The sequence below is a fragment of the Lynx rufus genome, unplaced genomic scaffold (genome assembly GCF_022079265.1).
Source record: "Lynx rufus isolate CCGP_SWC_20201006 ecotype Redwood Valley unplaced genomic scaffold, mLynRuf1.p SCAF_6, whole genome shotgun sequence".
Taxonomy (NCBI): Eukaryota; Metazoa; Chordata; class Mammalia; order Carnivora; family Felidae; genus Lynx; species Lynx rufus.
Genome location: NW_025814878.1, coordinates 33,617,664 through 33,640,106, shown reverse-complemented (window position 1 = coordinate 33,640,106; position 22,443 = coordinate 33,617,664). Strand labels below are relative to the sequence as shown.

At 36.6% G+C, this 22,443-nt stretch overlaps 1 protein-coding gene across 4 annotated transcripts in view; it reads left to right on the top strand.

The window, feature by feature from the left end:
- Positions 1-22,443, top strand: part of NKAIN2 (sodium/potassium transporting ATPase interacting 2) — a 995,125-nt gene that overhangs the window by 923,807 nt on the left and 48,875 nt on the right. The window contains exon 6 of one of the 4 annotated variants that reach the window (XM_047102360.1): positions 15,109-15,581. The exons of the other annotated variants lie outside the window; for them this stretch is intronic. Coding sequence (XP_046958316.1) covers positions 15,109-15,204 — 96 coding nt within the window. The 3' untranslated portion in view covers positions 15,205-15,581. Of the gene's footprint in view, positions 1-15,108; positions 15,582-22,443 lie in introns of those variants that run through there. 4 annotated transcript variants of the gene reach the window in all.

Below are 22,443 nucleotides of genomic sequence, written 5' to 3'. Positions count from 1 at the left end.
TATTTTTGAGAGAGAGAGAGAGAGTGAGAGAGAGAGAGCACGCAAATGGGGGAGGGGCAGGGAGAGAGGAAGACACAGAATTTGAAGCAGGCTCCAGGCTCTGAGCTGTCAGCACAGAGCCTGACATGGGGCTTGAACTCACCAACTGTGAGATCATCAACCAACCAACTGAGCCACCCAGGTGCCCCATTAATTAATTAATGTTTTAATTTACATCCAACTTAGTTAGCATATAGTGCAACAAGGATTTCAGGAGTAGATTCCTTAATGCCCCTTACTTACCCATTTAGCCCACCCCACAACCCCTCCAACAACCCTTTGTTTGTCTCTATATTTAAGAGCCTGTTATGTTTTGTCCCCCTCCCTGTTTTTAATTATTTTTGCTTACCTTCCCTTATGTTCATCTGTTTTGTATCTTAAATTCCTCAGATGAGTGAAGTCATATGATATTTGTCTTTCTCTGACTGACTAATTTTGTTTACCATAATACCATATAGTTCCATGTAGTTGCAAATGGCAAGATTTCATTCTTTTGAATTGCTTAGTAATACTCCATTGTGTGTGTATGTATATATATATATATATATATATATATATATATACCACTTCTTCTTTATCCATGGACCTTTGGGCTCTTTCCATACTTTGGCTATTGTTGATAGTGTTGCTATAAACATTGGGGTGCATGTGCCCCTTCAAATAAGCATTTTTGTATCCTTTGGATAAATACCTAGTAGTGTAATTGCTGGGTTTTATTGTTTTGAGGAATCTCCATACTGCTTTTCAGAGTGGCTGCACCAGTTTGCATTCCCACCAGCAGTGCAAAAGAGATCCTCTTTCTCCCCATCCTCACCCATAGCTGTTATTGCCTGAGTTGTTAATGTTTGCCATTCTGACAGGTATGAGTGGTATCTCATTGTGGTTTTGATTTGTATTTCCCTGATGATGAGTGATGTAGAGCATCTTTGCATGTGTCTGTTGGCCATCTGGATGTCTTCTTTGGAAAAGCGTCTATTCATGTCTTTTGCCCATTTTATCACTGGATTATTTGTTTTCTGGGTGTTGAGTTGGTAAGTTCTTTATAGATTTTTGATACTAATCCTTTATCTGATATGTCATTTGCAAATATCTTCTCCCATTCCATCAGTTGCCTTTTAGTTTTACTGATTGTTTCCTTCTTTGTGCAGAGGCTTTTTATTTTGATGAGGTCCCAATAGTTCATTTTTGCTTTTGTTTCCCTTGCCTCTGAAGACGTGTTGAGTAAGAAGTTGCTGTGGCCAAGGTCAAAAAGGTTTTTGCCTGCTTTCTCTGCTATGATTTTGATGACTTCCTGTCTTACATTTACGTCTTTCATCCATTTTGAGTTTATTTTTGGTATGGTGTAAGAAAGTGGCTCAGGTTCATTTTTCTACATGTTGCCATCCGGTTTTCCCAGTACCATTTGCTGAAGAGACTGTCTTTATTCCATTGGATATTCTTTCCTGCTTTGTCAAAGATTAGTTGGCCATATGTTTGTGGGTCCATTTCTGGGTTTTCTATTCTGTTCCATTGATCTGAGTGTCTGTTTTTGTGCCAGTACCATATTGTCTTGATGATTACAGCTTTGTAATATATCTTGAAGTCTGGGATTGTGATGCCCTAGCTTTGGTTTTCTTTTTCAGGGTTGCCTTGGTTATTTGGGGTCTTTTCTGGTTCCATACAAATTTTACAATTGTTTGTTCTAGCTCTGTGAAGAATGCTGGTGTTATTTTGATAGGGATTGCTGTTTATTTTTTAATTAAGATATAATTTACATAAAATAGAATGGACATATTTTGTGCACTCACTCTCTCCAGTCAATCTTTGTTAGACCACCATGAGAGACAACTGCTATTCTTATTTCTATCAGTACAACTTAGCATGCCAATGCTAACACCTTGATTTCAGCAAAATCATACGACATATGTAATTTCATGTTTGCTTTCTATCACTCAGCAAAATTTACGTTGGTATTAGTAAACTGTGTTTTTCAAGGAATTTGTACTTTTTATCTAAGTTGTCAAATTTACTAGCATAATAGTCTCTTATTAATATTTCAGTAACTGCAGGAACTACAGTGATATTTTCTCTATCATTAGTGTTATTGGCAAGATTTTTCTTTTAGTTTCCTTCTGGTTGCATTTTTAGGGGTATATCAATTTTATTAATAATTAATTTTATTTTATTAATATTTCCAGCCAATATTTGACTTTGTTGATATTCTCTATTTTTTTGTGTTGTCCATTTCATTGGTTCCATATTATTTCCTTTCTTCTATTTTTGGTGGATATATTTTTTTTGAAACTTTTAGTCAAAATCTAGATTATTCATTTTAAACCTATTTTGCAAAATTAACTTTTTATCAGAGCTTTAGCTACAGTCCATACATTTTAATATTATGTGATTTCATCAACATTAACTTTAAAATGTCTTCTAGTTTTCTTGACCCATGGGCTATTTGAAGTGTGATACTTAATTTTGAAAGATTTAGTAATAATTATTTAGATGTCTTGTTATTATTAATTCATAATTTAATTATGTTGTGGTCAGAGAACATACTCTATATGATTTCAATACTTAAGAATTTGAGGGACACCTGAGTGGCTCAGTCAAGCTCCCAACTTCAGTTCAGGTCATGATCTCACGGTTCATGAGTTTGAGCCCCAAATGGGCTCTGTTATGACAGCTCAGATCCTAGAGCCTGCTTCAGATTCTATGTATCCCTCTCTCTCTGCTCCTTCCCCCACTCATGCTTTGTCTGTCTCTCTCAAAAATAAATAAACATTTTTTAAAAATTAAAAAAATAGTATGTGACACTTTCATATTTTGCTTTTCCATTCTGTATCTTCTGTTGCCATTTTAGCATACCATTTTGTGTCTCTTAAGGATAACTATAAAGATTGCAATCTGCCTTCTTAACTTACATTGTATAACATAAATTAAAATTATGCCATTTCATATTTAATGCAAAAATCCTTTAAAAATGTAACTTCAGGGTCTCGTGCGTGGCTCAGTCGGTTGAGCATCTGACTTCGGCTCAGGTCATTATCCCATGTGTGTTCGAGCCCTGCATGGGGCTCTCTGCTGTCAGTGGAGAGCCCGTTTCGGATCCTCTGTCCCCCGCCTCTCTCTGTACCTCTCCTGCTTGCTCTCTCTCACTCAAAAATAAACATTAAAAAAAAACAACATGGGGGGGCCTGGGTGGCTCAGTCGGTTAAGCATCCAACTTTGGCTCAGGTCATGATGTTACAGTCCGTGAGTTCGAGTCACACCTTGGGCTGTGTGCTGACAGCTCAGAGCCTGTAGCCTGCTTCCAATTCTGTGTCTCCCTCTCTCTGACCCTTCCCTGTTCATTCACTGTCTCTTTCTGTCTCAAAAATAAATAAACTTTAAAACAACAACAACATGTAACTTCATTTAAATCATTCTCCTTTGTATGTTGTTAACTCCTTTGTATGTATGTTATGTATGAAGAATAACATATTCTTCAATATGTTATTACTTCCACAATTTTTTTCTGAAAAAGAAAGGCCATTTATTAAATGACAAGTTGATAGCTGCATAATAATTGATAAATCAGTAAATAAAATTCAATACACACTAACTTTATATCTCACCAAAATGAATTCTGGAAGGATAAATGAGTAAACATTTAGTAAGTTCAAATCATAGAATACCCAGATTTAAATTATTCAGGTATTTGCACATACAAAATTCTTTATGGTTACATACAAATTTTGGGATTGTTTGTTCTAGGTTTGAGAAGAATGTTGGTGAAATTTTGATTGGAATTGCATTAAATGTGTAGATTGCTTTGGATAGTACTGACATTTCAACAATATTTATTCTCCCAATCCATGAGCATGGAATGTTTTTCCATTTCTTTGTGTCTTCTTCAATTTCCATCATGAGCTCTCTATAGTTTTCAGGATACAGATCTTTAACATCTTTGGTTAGGTTTATTCCTAAGTATTTTATGGTTCTTTATTTCTCTTTATGTTGCTTCATTATTGGTGTATAAAAATGCAACAAATTTCTGAATGTTGATTTTGTACCCTGCGACTTTGCTGAATTCATGTATCAATTCTAGCAGACCCCAAATAGCCAAGGTAATATTGAAGAAGAAAACCAAAGTGGGAGGCATCACAATGCCAGATTTTAGCCTATACTACAAAGCTGTAATCATCAAGACAGTATGGTATTGGCACAAAAACAGACACATAGACCATTGGAACAGAATAGAGAATCCAGAAATGGACCCACAAACGTATGGCCAACTAACCTTTGACAAAGCAGGAAAGAGCATCCAATAGAAAAAGAGTCTCTTTAGCAAATGGTGCTGGGAGAACCGGACAGCAACATGCAGAATAATGAAACCAGACCACTTTCTTACACCATACACAAAAATAAACTCAAAATGGATGAAAGACCTACATGTGAGACAGGAAACCATCAAAACCCTAGAGAAAACAGGCAACAATCTCTTTGACCTCACCTGCAGCAATTGCTTACTCAACACATCTCCAAAGGCCAGGGAATTAAAAGCAAAAATGAACTATTGGGACCTCATCAAGATAAAAGCTTCTGGATTGCAAAGGAAACAATCAACAAAACTCAAAGGCAACCAATGGAATGGGAGAAGATAGTTGCAAATGACATATCAGATAAAGGGCCAGTATCCAAAATCTATAAAGAACTTACCAAACTCAACACCCAGAAAACAAATAATCCAATGGGCAGAACTGGATCTGCCCATTTGCACTGTTGGTGAGAATGCAAACTGGTGCAGCTGCTCTGGAAAACAGTATGGAGTTTCCTCAAGAAATTAAAAATAGAACTACCCCATGACCCATCAATAGCACTACTAGGAATTTATCCAAGGGATACAGGAGTGGTGATGCATAGGGGCACATGTACCCCAATGTTTATAGCAACCCTTTTAACAATAGTCAAATTATGGAAAGAGCCTAAATGTCCATAAACTGATGAATAGATAAAGTAGGTGTGGTTTATATATACAATGGAATACCAGTTGACAATGAGAAAGAATGAAATCATGCCATTTGCAGAAACATGGATGGAACTGGAAGGTATTATGTGGAGTGAAATAAGCCAGTCAGAGAAAGATATCATATTTTTTCACTCATGTTTGGATCTTGAGAAACTTAACAGAAGACCATGGAAGAAGGGAAGGAGAAAAAGAAGTTACAGAGAGGGAGGGAGGCAAACTGCAAGAGACTTTTAAATACAGAAAACAAACTGAGAGTGGGTGGAGGGCTGGGAGAGAGGGGAAAATGGATGATGGGCATTGAGGAGGGCACTTGTTGGGATGAGCACTGGGTGTTATATGCAAGCCAATTTGACAATAAATTATATTTAAAAAATGCTTTAATTTTTTTTAATGTTTATTTATTTTTGAGAGATAGTGTGAGCCAGGGAGGGGCAGAGAAGGAGAGAGAGAGAGGGAGACACAGAATCTGAAAAGGCTCCAGTCTCTCAGCTGTCAGCTCAGAGCCTGATGTGGGGCTCAAACTCAAGAACCATGGAGATCATGACCTGAGGCAAAGTCAGATGCTTAACCAACTAAGCCACCCAGTCACCCCGTGCATGTACAAAATTCTTTTAAGTATTTAAGTCATAAAACAAAACAAGCTCAAGATATCAACTTATTTTTTATTGAGGTATAATAGGCACAACATCATCATAGTTTCAGGTATACAACATAATGATTCAATTAATATTTGTAAAAATTCCAAAATGATCACCACAGTAAGTCCATTTAATATCTATCATCATCCATAATTACCAAAATTTAGCTTGTTTCCATGTTTTGGCTATTGTAAATAATGCTGCAATGGACATGGGGTTGCATATGTCTTTTTGAATTAATGTTTTTCCCCCCTTTGGACAAATACCTAGAATAAGAACTGCTAGATCATATGGTAGTTCTATTTTTAATTTTTTGAGGAATCTCCATACTGTATTCCATCATGGCTGCACCAATTTGCATTCCCATCAACAGTTCACAAGGGTTTAAATTTCTCCACATCCTTGTCAACACTTATTATTTCCAGTTTTTTAATGACTATTCTAACAGACGTGAGGTGATATTTCATTGTGTTTTTAATTTGCATTTCCCTGATGATTAGTGATGTTTAACACTTTTCATGTACCTGTTGGTCATCTGTATGTCTTCTTTGAAAAAAAATGTCTACTCAGATCCTTTGTCCATTTTTTATTAAACATATTTTTATTAACGTTTATTCACTTTTTGAGAGACAGAGACAGAGCACAAGTGGGTGAGGGACAGAGAGAGAGGGAGACACAGAAACCAAAGCAGGCTCCAGGTTCTGAGCTGTCAGCACAGAGCCTGACGTGGGGCTCAAACCCACGAACCCGTGAGATCATGACCTGAGCTGAAGTTGGACGCTTAACCAACTGAGACACCCAGGAGCCCCCCTTTGTCCATTTTTTAAATCAGATTGGGTTTTGTTTGTTTTTTTCTCTTTTTTTGTTTTTGTTTTGTTTGTGTGTTTTGTTTTTTGTTTGTTTTGTTTTTTTGTTTTTTTTTTTGTTTTTTTTGTTTTGCTATTGAATGGTATAAGTTCTTTATATGTTTTGGATATTAACCCTTTATCATCCATAAGATTTGAAAATATTTTCTTCCATTTTGTAGGTTGCTTTTGCATTTTGTTAATTATTTCTTTTTCTGTCCTAAAGCTTTATTTATTTATTTATTTGTCCAAAAGCTTTCAAGTTTGATGTATTCTTATGTGTTAATTTTTGCTTTTGTTGTTTGTGCTTTTGGTGTCATAGCCAAAAGCTATATTCTTCCCTATGTTTTCTTCTAGGAATTTTAATGTATAGGTTTTTTTTTAAGTCTTTAATCCATTTAAAGTTAATTTTTATGACTGGTGTGAGATAGGTGGTCATTTTCATTGCTATGCTTAAGTCAATTAATTATCTTTTAAAGGATGGGGAAAAAAAGAAAAATAATATTTACCTACATGTTAAATAATTCCAGTATTTTAATGTATATCCTAGTATCATTTATCTTCAACTAAAAGAACTCCTGTTAATAATTTGAATAGTGAAGATATGCTGGAAACAGTTTTACTCAGAATTTATCACTGTCTCATTTGGAAAAAAAAGTTTTTCCTGGATATGGAATTCTAGTTTGACAATGTCTTTTTTTTTCTTTTATTACTTTAAAAATGACATTATTTTTTCATCTAGCCTCTATTGTTTCTGATGAAAAGTCAAATATTTTTCTTATCATTTCCTCCTCTCTGCTTTTAAGATTTCCTCTTTAGGAGTTGGGTACAAGGTGCCAACATAGCAGAATCCTGAGCTCACCTCCTCCCATGGACACTTCAAATCTACAACTACATACAGAATCATTCCCTCTGAAAGAGACCTGAAAATTCAATGAACAGAGCTTTTACAACAAAGGATAAAAGGACAGCATTGAGACAGGAAAAAGAGGCAAAGACACAGACTCACCAGGGAAAAAACATACCCCAGCTGTTGTGAGTCACAATTGGTAGTGATAGTGAACATACAGAACCTTAACCTGAGGAGCAAGGGATTGGAACTTTACGTCAGGGAACTCAACCCTTAGATCCTTCACAGGAGAAAAAGCTCCCAAAACACTGGGCTTTGAAAATCATTGGGGATTATGTTCAGTAAAACTATAAAACTGTAGGGAACAGAAAACCCACTCTTAAAGGGCACCTGGGTAGACTGACTCAATCTGGATACCAGCACAAAAGCACCAATTTGAAAAGTGCTTAGACCAAAGGTAAAGGAGACCCATTTACTAGTATTTAAGCATCTTCCTGAGGAGCAGGAAACAGCAGGAACTTTGTCCAGGGACTGAGACACTGGCATGAGCCATTTTTTTTTTTTTCAATCACAGTCTTTCTTACTAATACTGGCCCTGGCAGGTGCCATTTTGGAATTTTTCCTGTAACCTTCTCTTGCCTATGGCTGTGCCTTGCTGAGACCCCCACCCATCAACACACTGCAGCTGTCATAGGCACACCCTACAGATCTAGAGACCAACCCCATACACAAACATGCCACAGCAGCTGAAGACATGTTCCAGAGGAGACATGCCACAGGTTGGTGATGACACCAACTTCATCCACCAATGTGCCAGAGACATGCTTTCACCACATCAGAAAGGTACACACAACCCACATTAGGGTAACTCCTTGAGCACCTGGCTCTGGTGACCTGAGGAGATTGAGCTTCTTAGCCCCACAGGACATCTCCTACATAAGGCAACTCTTGCAAGACTGGGAGAAGTAGCTGACTTATCTAATACATGGAAACAAATGCAGAGAGTACAACAAAATAAGAACACAGAGGAATATGTTTCAAAAGAAGAAGATAAAACATCAGAAAAAAAAACTAAAAGAAATGGAGTTAAGCAATCTAACAAATATAAAGTTCAAAGTAATGATCATAAAGATGCTCACAGGACTTGAGAGAAGAGTGAATGAATTTAGTGAGAATTTTAACAAAGAGATAGGAAGTATAAAAAAAAAAAAGAACCAATCAGAGCTAAAGAATAAAATAACAAAGGAACTACAAAATAGCCAGAAAACAATTAACAATATGGCAGTAAGTATATACTTATCAAATGTTACTTTAAATGTAAATAGACTAAATTCACCAATCAAAAGTCACAGAGTAGCTAAATGAATACATAAACAAGACCCATCTATATGCTTCCTATAAGAGACTCACTTCAGAAGTAAGGACACACACAAACTGAAAGTAAAAGTATTGAAATATATATTCCATCAAATGGAAATGGAAAAAAAAAGAAAAAAAACTGTAACTATACTCATATCAGACTAAATATACTTTAAAACAAAGACTGTAATAAAAGACAAATACATTATATAATGATAAAGGGGTCGATCCAATAAGAAGATATAACACTTAAAAAGACACATGCACTCAAAGTGGAAGCACAAAACTATTTAAAGAAAATATAAACAGAACCAAATGAGAAATTGAAAGCAATACAATATCAGTAGGAGACTTTAACACTCCATTTACATCAATGGATACATTATCCAGACAAAAAATCAATAAGGAAATATTGACCTTAAATGACACATTAAACCTGATGGAATAGACACATACAGAACATTCCCTCCAAAAGCAGTGGAATACATATTCTTCTCTAGAGCACATGGATGATTCCTCAGACTAGATCACAAAACAAGTCTCAATGAATTCAAGAAAATTGAAATCATACCAATCATCTTTTCTAACCACAACAGTATGAAACTAGAAATTAATTACAAGAAGAAAATGGAAAAAACACAAAAACATGGAAATTAAACAACATGCTGCTGAACAATCAATACATTGATGAAGAAATAAAAGAAGAAACTTAAAAATACTTAGAATAAATGAAAACAGGAATACAACATGCCAAAATCTATAGGATGCAGCAAAAGTGGTTTTATGGGAGAAGTTCATAATGATACAGGCCTACTTCAAGAAACAAGGTAAATCTCAAATTAATAATTTAACCCTACACCTAAAGGAACTAGAAAAATAAAAACAAATGAATCCCAAAGTTAGTACAAGGAAGGAAATAATAAATATCAGAGCAGAAATAAATGAAATAGAGACTAAAAAGACAGTAGAAAAGATCAATAAAACTAAGAGCTGTTTCTTTGAAAAGATAAAATCAGCAAACCCTTAGCTAGATTGACCAAGAAAAAAAAGGAGAGAGAATGCAAATAAATAAAATCAGAAATGAAAGAAGTTACAACTGATACCACAGGTATAGAAAGGGTCATAAGAGACTATTATGAACAATTATATGCCAACAAACTGGACAACATAGAATAAATGGATAAATTCCTAGAAACATGACAATTTTCCAAGTCATGAAGTAATAGACTGACTTACTAGTAAGGAGATTGAAACAGTAATCAAAAACGTCCCAACAAACAAAAGTCCAGGACCAGACACTGGCAAATTTTACCCAACATTCTAAGAATATTTAATACCTATAATTCTCAAACTTATCCTAAAACTTTAAGAGGAGGGAATGTTTCCAATTCATTTTATGAAACCAGTCTTACTCTGATACCAAAGCCAGGACACTACACTGGACACTACAGAAAGGACACTACAAAAAAAAAAAAAAGAGAGAGAGAGAAAGAAAATTACAAGCCAATATTGTTGATGAACATGGATGCAAAATCATCAACAAAATATCAGCAAAGTGAATGCAACAATACATTAAAAGGATCATACACCACAATCAAGTGGAATTTATTCCAGGAATGCAAAGTTGGTTCAACATGCACAAATCAAGCAACATGATATATCAGGTTAACAAAATGAAAGACTAAAAAAAAAAAATCATGATCATCTCAAAGGATGCAGAAAAAACATTTAAAATAAAAACTTCCGGGGCGCCTGGGTGGTGCAGTCGGTTAAGCGTCCGACTTCAGCCAGGTCACGATCTCGCGGTCTGTGAGTTCGAGCCCCGCGTCGGGCTCTGGGCTGATGGCTCAGAGCCTGGAGCCTGTTTCCGATGCTGTGTCTCCCTCTCTCTCTGCCCCTCCCCCGTTCATGCTCTGTCTCTCTCTGTCCCAAAAATAAATAAACGTTGAAAAAAAAAATTAAAAAAAAATTAAAAAAAAAATAAAATAAAAACTTCCAACAAAGTAAATATAGAGAGAATATACTTCACCATAATAAAGGCCATTAGGACAATTCCATAGCTAATATACTCAGTGTTGAAAAGCTAAAAACTTTTCCTCAAAGATCAGGGACAATACAAGAATGCCCACTCTTGCCACATTTATTCAACATAGTATTGGAAGTCCTAGCCACAGCAATTACACACAAAAAAAGGAAAAAAAAAAATCCAAGTCAGAAAGGAAGAAGTAAATATGTCACTATTTGTTGATGCCATGATAGTATATACCAAAAAACCTAGACTCCACCAAAAAACTGTTAGAACTAATAAATAAATCCAGTAAAATTGCAGAACACAAAAATTAATATACAAAAATCTGTGACATTTCTATACACTTATAATGAAACATCAGAAAGAGAAATTAATAATTCCATTTATAATTACATCAAAAAATATCTAGGTATAAATTTAACCAAGGAGGTGAAAGATCTATACATTGAAAATTATAAGGCACTGCTGAAAGAGATTGAAAAGACACAAATAAGTGGAAAGATATATTGTGTTCTTGAATTGGAGGAATTAATATTGTTAAAATGTCCATAATATTCAATGCAATCTACAGATTCAATGTAATACTTATGAAAATTACAATAGAATGCCTTACAGAACTAGAACAAATAACTTTAAAATTTGTAACCACTAAAGTTCCCAAATATTCAAAGCAATCTTGAGAAAGAAAAACACTAGAGGTATTATGCTCCCTGATTTCAAACTATACTACTAAGGTATAGTAATTAAAACAGTATGGTATTACTATAGAAACACACACAGAGACAGTGGGACAGAATTGAGAGCCAAGAAATAAACCCACACATGTATAGGCAGTTAATCTACAACACAGGAGCCAAGAATATGCAGTAAAGAAAGGACTCTCTTCAAAAATGGTATTGGGAAAACAGGACAGTCATATGCAAAAGAATGAAACTAGACCAATATCTTTCATCATACACTGAAATTAACTCAAAATTGATTAAACACTTAAATATAATACCTGAAACCACAGAATTCTGAGGGGAAAACATAGGCAGTAAGCTCTTTAACATCAGTCTTAGTGATGTCTTTGTGGATCTAACTCCAAAAGCAAGGGAAACAAAAGCAAAAACAAAAAAAATGGTACTATATCAATCTGAACTGCTTCTGCACAACAAAGAAACCATCATCAAAACAAAATGTCAAAAATAAAGGAGAAATATATTTGCAAACCATATGTCCAATAATGACTTAATATCTAAAATATATAAAGAACGTATATAACTCAACAACAAAAAATGTAATTATTTAAATTATAAAATATGGGCAAAGGACAAGAATAGACATTGCTTCCAAAGAAGACATACAGATGGCCATCAGACACATGAGAATATGCTCAACATCACTATTTAGAAAAAGGCAAATGAAAACCATAGGAAATATCACCTCATACCTGTTAGAATGGCTATTATCAAAAGCAAGAGATAACCAGTGTTGGCAAGGATGTGGAGAAAAGCAAACCCTTGTGTACTGCTTATGGGAATGTAAATTTGTACTGTCACTGTGGAAGTAGTGAGATTCCTCAAAAAATTGAGTAGATTTTTTGACCCAGCCATCCCACTTCTGTGTATTTACGAAAAACAAAAACACTAATTTAAAAAGATATACGCACTCCTGTGTTCATTGTAGCATGATTTTCAGAAGCCAAGATATGAAAGCAACCTAAGTGTCCATAAATGGATGAATGGAGAAAGATGTGCTATGTTTATAGGACCGGATACTACTCAGCCATAAAAAGGAAGGAAATCTTTCCATCTGAGATATGGATGGACCTTGAAGGTATTATGCAATGTATTTAAAATGAGTTAGATAAAGAAAGACAAATATCATATATTTTCACTCATATGAGGAATCTAAAAAAGAAACCAAAAACAAAAACAAAGGAACAAACAGGACAACACAAAAACAAATCTCCTAGATACAGAGAACAGACTAGTGATTATCAGAGGGGAAGGGTTTGACAAGTGGGTGAAATGGGTGAAGGGAGTCAACTGTATGTTGATGGATGGTAACTAGACCTGTGGTGGTGATCACTTTGTAGTGTATGACGATTTCAGATTATGAAGCTGTACACCTGAGGGGCACCCGGCTAGCTTAGCCAGTAGAGCATGCAACTCTTGATCTTGGAATTGTGAGTTTGAGCCCCACACTGGGCATAGAGCTTGCTTTAAATGAATGAATGAATGGATAAATGAATGAGTAAATGAATAAATAGATTACCTATAAAAAATAAAGCTGTACACCTGAAACATATGTGTGTGTGTGTGTGTGTATGAAGATTTCCTCCTTATCTTTAGTTTTCAGCAGTTTGACTATGATGTGTGTACCTAGGTTTCACTTTCATTGCATTTCTTTGTATTTAATATTTACTGAGGTTATTGTACCTGTGGATTGTTTTCTTGAAAATAAAATTTAGCTGGGGAGCCTGGGTGGCTCAGTCTGTTGCACGCCCAACTTCAGCTCAGGTCATGATCTCACACTCCGTGAGTTTGAGCCCCCACGTCGGGCTCTGCGCTGACAGCTCAGAGCCTGGAGCCTGCTTCAGATTCTGTGTCTCCCCCTCTCTCTGCCCCTCCCCTGCTCATGTTCTGTCTCTCTCTCAAAAATAAATAAAAATATTTTTAAAAATTAAAAATAAAATTTAGCAAATATTTCTTCAAATTTTCCTTCTGTCCCATCCTCCATCTATTCTCTTTCTCAGACTTCAACACTGTCTCTGTAAGACACTTTGATAAGATACTGTCCCAAACATCATTGAATCTCTCTTGGTTTCTATTTTATTCTCTGTGCTTTAATTTAGATAGTATAGATATTGTACTGTCTACAAGTTTAATGATCCTCTCTTTTGTTGTTACATAGAGTGCATTTAATCCCATTCAATAAATGCTTGATTTCAGATATTGTATTTTTTGGTTCTAGGGTTTCTATTCACTTCTTATTACAAATCTCTCCTGAAATCCCCTCATTTCTTCATCTATTATAACAATCTTTTTCTATATATTCTTTTTAAAATATTATTAATCGTTACTTTCAATTCTCTATTACAAAGTTCCAAAACCTGGGTCATTTTTTATTCTATTCCTAGTTTCCTCTTCTCACATTTTCCTGTTTCTTCACATGCCTAGTAATTCCTGATGTATACTAGACCTTCTAAATAATACTAATTGTATTAATTTTGGTGAGTTCTTTTTTACCAGGGAGTGAAATGACTGGCAGAGTATTTTAAATTTATAGAGGTTTGGTTTTATACTTTGTTAGAGTGGGACTATGTTGGTTTACCAGCTAATTCAAGGAAATCAGTCCCAGGACATAATCTTAACACTATGTGGAAACTCTGGGTATTAACCAAGAACCTTCAGCTTGGCTGGACTTGAACTCCATTTTTTTTTTTTTTTTTTTTTTTTTTTTACCTTTGCAGTTGAAATCTCTGCTTACCTCTTTAGCCTTCCACCTATTGTTTTCTTCCTGGGCAATTTGGAACATTAAATGTACATACGTAGAAAAGGGCTTAGCCAAGTGTCTGAAAGAATTTTGTAGGCAGATTTTGGTATCTTTCCTGTTGCCCTATCTGGAGGTCCTGAACCCATCTTCTGATCCCTGAGGCAAATGAAGCTATCATTTCCAACTTCAATATTAGCTGATCCACACTGTGCTGGTCCATTTATTTATTGGACCATTTGTATTTTACTTGTATTATTGCCTGGCTTCTCCCACTAAAGTATAATTTTTGGAAGAACAGATTCCTTATCTGGCATCACTGTATTTCAACACTTGATGCTACGCATAGCATGTAGTAGACTTTCAAGAAATAACTACCTATTAGCGTTTTACATCATGGGCACCGGGGTGCTCAGTTCATTAAGTGACAAACTCTTGATTTCAGCTCAGGTCATGATATCTAGGCCGTGAGATAGAGCCCTGCATCGGATTCCAGGCTGAGCATGGAGTCTGCTTGGAATTCTCTCTCCTTCTTCCTCAGCCCCTCCCCCACTTGTGTGTTCTCTCTCTCTCTCTCTCTCTCTCTCTCAAAAAAAAAAAAAATTTACATCATACCATATGACAATGGCTTTATATTAACACTATAATTGCATTAATCTTTGCAATACCATTAAAAGTAAAATAAGAAGAATGTTTGTATCCCCGTTTTGCAGATAGAAAAAAAGTCCAAAACACTTAAAATTAAAGCGCTAATCATTTATATTAAGGAGGATGTCTTTAAAAACTGAGTATGTGAATTTATATTATTTTTAGATGGGATATAATGTGTGAAAGTATGAAATATAACAGACCAGGGTGGAATGAATTGATTCCTTATTAAGGTGACACACCCATCCTCACTGCGAAGGAAAGCATGTACATATTCTACATTTCTGTCAGCGTGGAGAAATAATAAACGTTCCCTCCGAGCGTGCTGAACAGCCATGTCAGCGAAGTTCTTCCCTCTCCATCAAGACATCAATCTCACCTGTCACCTCAGCAGCACTCATTGGCCATTCTGTGAAACTTCCATCTTAGCCATTTGAGAGCCCAGAATCCTAACCTTCACCATCAGAAAAATCACAAACAAGACTGTCCTGATCCTACAGTGCTTAAGCTAAAAAAAAACAATATCAAAACCTTCATATGCAACACTTTGGAGGTAACTACAAACAGATGTTAATCACCGAGTACACCTTCTCTATCATTTCCTAGCTACAAGAATTGTCTAATTATTCATACTTCAAAATTTTTCTACCTAAGGGAGAAAACTCCTGTTTGATTTTTTTTCTGCCGTATTTGCAGCATTTTAATAACTGGTATGGTATATGAAATAAAAATTGAGAGCTTGTCCTTTACTGGGTTGTGCTTCTTTCCAGAGATGGAAATATTGATGCAAATGCCATTTAAATGCCCATTTTATAGTGTCACACTTACAACGATATTTTGGGTCATCACAGTCATTGGAATTCACTCACCCCTCAGAAAATATTTCATTCTGGTCATAACATCACATTTTTCCTCTCATGCAAAACGAACAATCCATAGTCATATGTTGTTTCTTTAAGCCACAGTTTCTAAATTGAGTGTCTAGCATTTATAATCAACTGCTTCATTTAATTCAGGTCGATTTTAAATGCTAGGCATTCATTTGGTGGGCTGTGAGCAGCCTGTGGTTTTGTTAGATCTACAGCATAAAGAAACAATTTTTCTTATCCTGATCCTATAGCTGTCTGGGAAAGGTGACACACGGTGAGACATAATGATAAGAAAGGCTACAGCTGCCCTAGGCGGTCAGATACCAAAGCCAGATGATTAAACCATTCTGTAGCATTCCCCAGAGACAAAGCAGAGGAAAAAAAATGTTTAGAATGCCTAGTGCTAAAAAAAAAAAAAAAAGAAATCAAAAAACAAAACAAAACAAAAAATACCTCCAGAACAGAATTCACACATGCTTTATGTGTTTTTGTTCCTCCAACCCCCACCTCTGCCTCTATGATTCCTCCTACTAATAAAGAACTCAAAACAAGAACAATGATAGGTTTTAAAATACCTGTTGACTAGGAATTCTTTTCTTTATCAGTTGCATAGAAATACCAATTTGATTAACTTGGAATGGTTATAAAAGGACTTAGAATTTTCCATGTCTCCCCATGAGGAAGATAGTTTTCTATCACTCCGAAGAGACACACTTATTCATTCTGTTGCTTCTTCTTAGTTCTTATTTTCATTTGGGTGCATTTAATAGTAAAAGAACTGAAATATATTCAGGACAGTTGAGATTGCTGGATTAATTACAGGGTGATTGATGGGTTTACCTGGCAAATCCCAGACCTATTTGCTTTTCAAAAGCTAACCCTTAATACTAAATCTAATGTGGAGATTCATAACTTGGGCAGACTGTTTTTAGGTCTCTGGCACACACTCTATACTGACACTCTTGTTTTAGGTAGAGAGGAAGGAGGATTGGCATATATAGTTTTATACCTCCCCTTCTTCTGGAAATTCAGGAGTTAACTTTTTTTTTTTTTCTTTTGTTATCTTCAACTTGGTTGAAGGCAGGTAGCAAGCAGCCCTCTCTAGAGATGGATTCTGTCAGCACTTCAATAGCTCCCTTAAATGAGAATAGTCACATTCAATAGGGGTTGGAGAAAATAGAGTACATATTTGCTTGAACAAGAGAAGAGGAAAACATTAACAAATGAGACATGTTCTTTTAAATATATAAAAGCACCAAGTTTTAAAGTCAAAAATGCCTGAATAAGTCTTGCAATATGATGCCGTGTCGCCTGTACTTTGGGTGGGACTCCAGCCTTTCTCCCAGCTGGGCTCTGCTTCTCTCCTGCCAGACAGTCTTCCCCTTGGAAATGTTCTGTTTCTTACCTATTGGTCTCCATTCACACCCTTGAACTACTTTGAGTCTTTCAGGGAAAGGAGGTGATGAAACTTCACTAATCTCTTAACAAAATTCTAGCTATATATCTGTGAACCATAGCTGCCAAACACCTTAAAATCCCATCCCATTTTCCTACAGAATGGGACCTTCTGGAGTGAGGTGTGAAGATGTTTTGCTTTCTGTTTTTCTATATGACAATATCTTTTCTTTTAACCGCCTCTGAATGTCATCGACTTCAAAATTTCGTTGTGTAATTTACACATTTTAATCTTCCTTCTTCTCTTTTTTCCCCCTTTTCTCTTTACTACCTAAAGTCTGTCTTGTCTTGTTAGCTGCTCTCTGATACAGTACTGCACCTCTTACCATCGCACTGTGTTACGTTCACCAGAGGCTACTTAAGAGACTATGAAGCCTCCAGAGGATTGACTGGTGCATTAGCTCAATGATTCTCACTTGTATTTTATCTGATGCCCTCACTAAGGCTTTCTTTCAAAGCATAGACTATACTGTCCTTTTATTTAAATAATATTTAAAAATATCAAGAGCTTCCTTTTGCCACATCAGGAGACCTATTAAGTTGTGAAGAAAAAGGAACAAGAGGAAATCTAGGAATGGCTCTTTTCACTATTAGTTAACAGCTACTGAAAATTCCAAGTCTCTGTTTTTAAAACTTCTCAGAACCTCAGATGACTCCCCTAACGAGCCTGATTCCATGGGCATCTTGACCAGTCCAACAGCCCTTGTTTCTAGTTTCATCAAGAACTAACAGAAGAATATATGTTGTCTAAGGCAGTTTCTTCACACAAGGCATTTTGGAGAACCTATGCCTTTGAAGTAGGTTAAAAAGTGTTGTATGTTTTATCTAGTTGAGACCATATTTAGTTATTTATTTATTTTTCAATGTTTGTTTTTGAGAGAAAGAGAAAACCAGAGAAGGGGAGAGGGGCTGAGAGAGAGGAGGACAGAGGATCCAAAGTGGGCTCTGTGCTGACAGCAGCAAGCCTGATGCGGGGCTTGAACCCACGAACTGTGAGATCATGACCTGAGCTGAAGTTGGACACTCAACCAACCGAGCCACCCAGGTGCCCCATAGTTTAGACTATCTTTAAAATACAGTTTGAAATTGTTTATAGAAGGATTAAGTGAAAGTTAGCAAAGTCTATGAAATGTGTTAGTGTCTATTATGCAGCAGTGCCATTCTGAATATGTCCTAAAGAAATAATTTGACAATTGAACCAATATGTATGTTTTTAATAGGATCTTTAATTAAAAAAATTGCAGCTACCTGAAAATAATAGGGGACTGAGTGAATTATCCTCCATCTATATAATGGACTATAAGTAAACATTTAAAAATAATCAAGGTCTCTATTTATCATCATGGAAAGATTTTCACAAGATTTTGCTGAGAGAAAAAACAGCCTATACGATATGATGGTGTTTAACGTTTTTTGAGAAAATGTGGTTTATATGAATATTATACATACATTTTATTGGATAGGTAGGATAGATAAGTGTGTTAACAGAGATTAAGTAAATGGCAGAATTATGAGTAATTTCTATTTTTCTCTTTCTAGCAATTATTTTTTTAGTGAATATAGCTTAATTTTGAACTTAGTGAAATGTAAACCAAATTTTAAAAAGAAGAGTTTGTCTCAGTAAGGACCCCAAATAAAGACTGAGGAGATGATATCTAAGCTGAGTTTTCAACAGAGTTCTCAAGGTGAATGTGGTTGCTCCCTTTCAAGTAGAAGGAGCAAGAGAGGGGCAAGAGCTGTTAGGTGTTGGAGAGTTATTATAAGGGCATTTATGAACAACTCTGAGTGTGACTGCAATGGAAATAAAGTTGTGTGACAGGCAGGAGGCAAATCTTGAAATACAGCCAGGTGAAAGAGTTTGAATTTTGTCCTGAAGGAATGTGAAGGACTTTTTTAAAAAGAAGACTGACATGATAAGATTGCATTTTTAGAAAGAACACTCTGGCAACACTGTGGAAAATGAATCGGCAACCTATTACAGTCCACTGTGCATGAAATGGTGAGGTCCCAGGCTAAAGCAGTGGCAGTGTGCTTGGAAAAACAAGAACCGAGTTTATAGATCCTTAATAAGTAGAAACAGGGCTTAGTAGGTTGGAGGCAAGGGTGCAGGTGTCAATGATAATCTCTTGGCTGATAATCTTGGGCTGACTGAGAAAGGGAGAAAGAGAGGAGAACCAGAGATGAGAGCAAGGAGGACTTGGTGCTGCACAGGGTGCATTTGACAAACCCCCATCTCACCCAAGTGGTGATGCCCATAGACAAGCTGCACGTCAGAGTCTGTAAGACCCTGGCAGCAGATGTGAACTTGCACGTATACAGTGTACCTGTGAGAGTGATTATAGAAGTATGTGAAGTGTCCAGTGAGGAGGGGTCAGGAGACAACTGTGTAATCATAATTACTTAGTGTTCTGTTAAAAGAAAAAGAACCCAGAAAGGAGACTGAAATGTATTGAAAGATGGGAAAAAAGAAACTCTTGTCACTGAAGCTGAGGGTCATGAGAATTTTAAGACTCTGGGGGTTTTTCAACAGTATTAGACTAAAGCTAAGCCAAGTAAAGTAAGGTCTAAATACTGTGCATGGACTTAGCATCCTGAATGTCACTGGATATCATCTCAGTGATTTAATGGAGAGGAAAAAATGGAAACCTGATCACTGTGGGTTATGGAATGAAAGACATATGAAGAGATGTGTAGAATGATTCTTCCAAAAGCCTAGCTACAAGGGTGCCTGGGTGACTCAGTAACTTGGTTAAGTTTCCAACTTTGGCTCAGGTCATGATCCTACAGTTCATGAGTTCGAGCCCTGCATCGGGCCCTTCGCTGACAGCTCAGAGCCTGGAGCCCGCTTCAGATTCTGTGTCTCCCTCTCTCTCTACCCCTCCCCAACTCAAGCTCGCTCTCGCTCTCTCTCTCTCTCAAAAATAAATAATCATTGAAAATTTTTTAAATAAAAACCTGGCTGTAAGTGGGAAGGGGCAGAGGGGAGAGTGAAAGAGGGAGAGAAAGAGAGGTCAACAGAAGGCTTAAAAAGATTTTGTGGTTTGGGTTTTGGAGGGGAAAACAACAGTAGAATGGGAACATTTAAGGGTAGAAGTGGAAGTGGAGGTAAATGTAATGGATGAGAAAGGAAGCAGGGGATGCAGCATCTAAGCTGTAGTTCAGGAATCAACTATGGAGGATGAAGACTAGCATAGAAGCAGGATCCTAGGCCTTCAGGATGAACAAAGTTGGATGGAAGTTTGAATTTGGAAGAAATCTTGCAGAGTTTTCTCTAAGTAGACTACCAGAACCAAATCATAATTTATATTGTTTCCCCAAAAGAGAAAAGACCCAGCAATTTTTTAAATTAAATTTATTTAAATTCAAGTTACTTAACATACAATGTAGTATTTGATTCAGTAGAACCCAGTGATTCATCACTTACATATAACACCCAGTGCTCATCCCAACAAGTGCCCTCCTTAATGCCTGTCACCCATGTAGCCCATCCCCCCAACCTCCTCCCCTACAACAACCCTCAGTTTGTTCTCTGTGTTAAAGACCCAGCAATTTTTATGCAGATTACTAGTACCAACATAACCAAGATCAACCAATTAACTTCAGAAATGGAATAAAAAGGACTATGGAAAAATAACAGACAATGGTGAGAGGTATTGAGAGTGTCGAGGAAAGAGCAGTTTGAAATAGAGTAGTCAAAATAAGCCTCATTGAGAAGGTGACTTTTGAACAAAACTGGAAAGAGGTATAGAGAAAATATCCAGTACTTAAAGGCTGCCATGGGTCTGTTTGTTCAAGTAATAGCAAGAAAGCTCGTGGTGGCTAGAGAAGAGTCATCAAAAAAAGCAAGAGGTCAGGATCAGGTCAGAGAGGTAATGGCAGTGGGGTGCGGGGGACAGATTATGTCATAATTGGGATCCACTGTAAAGACTTTGACCTTTACTCTTAGTAAACTGGAAGGCCAAAGATGGTTTGAACAAAGAATCTAATTTGCATTCTTAAATGATCCTTCTGGCTGCTGTGTTGCTAGTAGATTATAGGTGCAGCAGAAATGGTTGGAAGCAGGGTTGGAAGGGATGAGTTAGGAGGCTGTTGCAGTAAACCCAGCTGAGAAAAATGGCAGCTTGGATCTGGGAGACCACTGTGGTTAAAGGTGGTCAGATTCTGGATATCCTTTGAAGGCAATCCTACAGCATCTCCTGACAGATTGGTTCTGTGGCAGGAGAAAGGACCATAGATGAATCCGTGGGTTTAGGATTTAACACCTGGAAGAATAGCATTGTCATTGCCTGAAACATAAAGGCTTTGGGTACACTCAAGTATTCAGGAGAAGAGCAGTTTAGTTTTTTTTTTTTTGTTTTTTTTTAATGTTTATTTATTTTGAGACAGAGAGAGGCAGAGCATGAATGGGGGAGGGGCAGAGAGAGAGGGAGACACAGAATCGGAAGCAGGCTCCAGGCTCTGAGCCATCAGCCCAGAGCCCGACGCGGGGCTCGAACTCACAAACCGTGAGATCGTGACCTGAGCTGAAGTCGGATGCTCAACCGACTGAGCCACCCAGGCGCCCCAGAGCAGTTTAGTTTTAACATGGAAAGTTTGTGATACCTACTAAGACACTGAAGGGGAGATGCCTGGTGGGCAGTTGGAAGCACAATATGGAGCTCCAGAGATACTGCCAAGAAATCTGGTGATAATTTTTTAAAGTTCCGTCTCCAATTCTAGAGGGGAGAGAAGGAGAAAGGTTTGATTTCCTGACGCTCAACCCTTTGTACTCCCACTATGCTTAGACACAGCAGATGGAAGGGGCTCGGTCAACATTTGATAATCAAATAATTCAAGTACATCCTTTACTTCCATGAAGGAAACTCCTTCATCTCTTCTAACTACAGGATATTGGAATATTAAGTATCCAATGGACTGAGTAGTAAAGGCAAGAACAGGTATTCAGAAAATTTTTGAGACAGGCAAAAATGGAACTCAGAAATGAGTTCTGCATCTGCCCCTCTCCCAGGAGGCTCATTGGGCCAAATCATTCTGAACCTTCCTTTGCAGCTATCTTGGGATAAAACTAGCCCTTAATCTCCTCAAAGGAACTTCAGTTTTCACCCATTGGATTAATTGTTTTAACTAGGAAGTTGATATAGGACAGATTAAAAACTGACATTATAAATCGAGGTCATCTCCAAACAATATATTCAAGTTCTGAATTATTCAGCAAATTTTGACCATCCAGAACACATTACATTA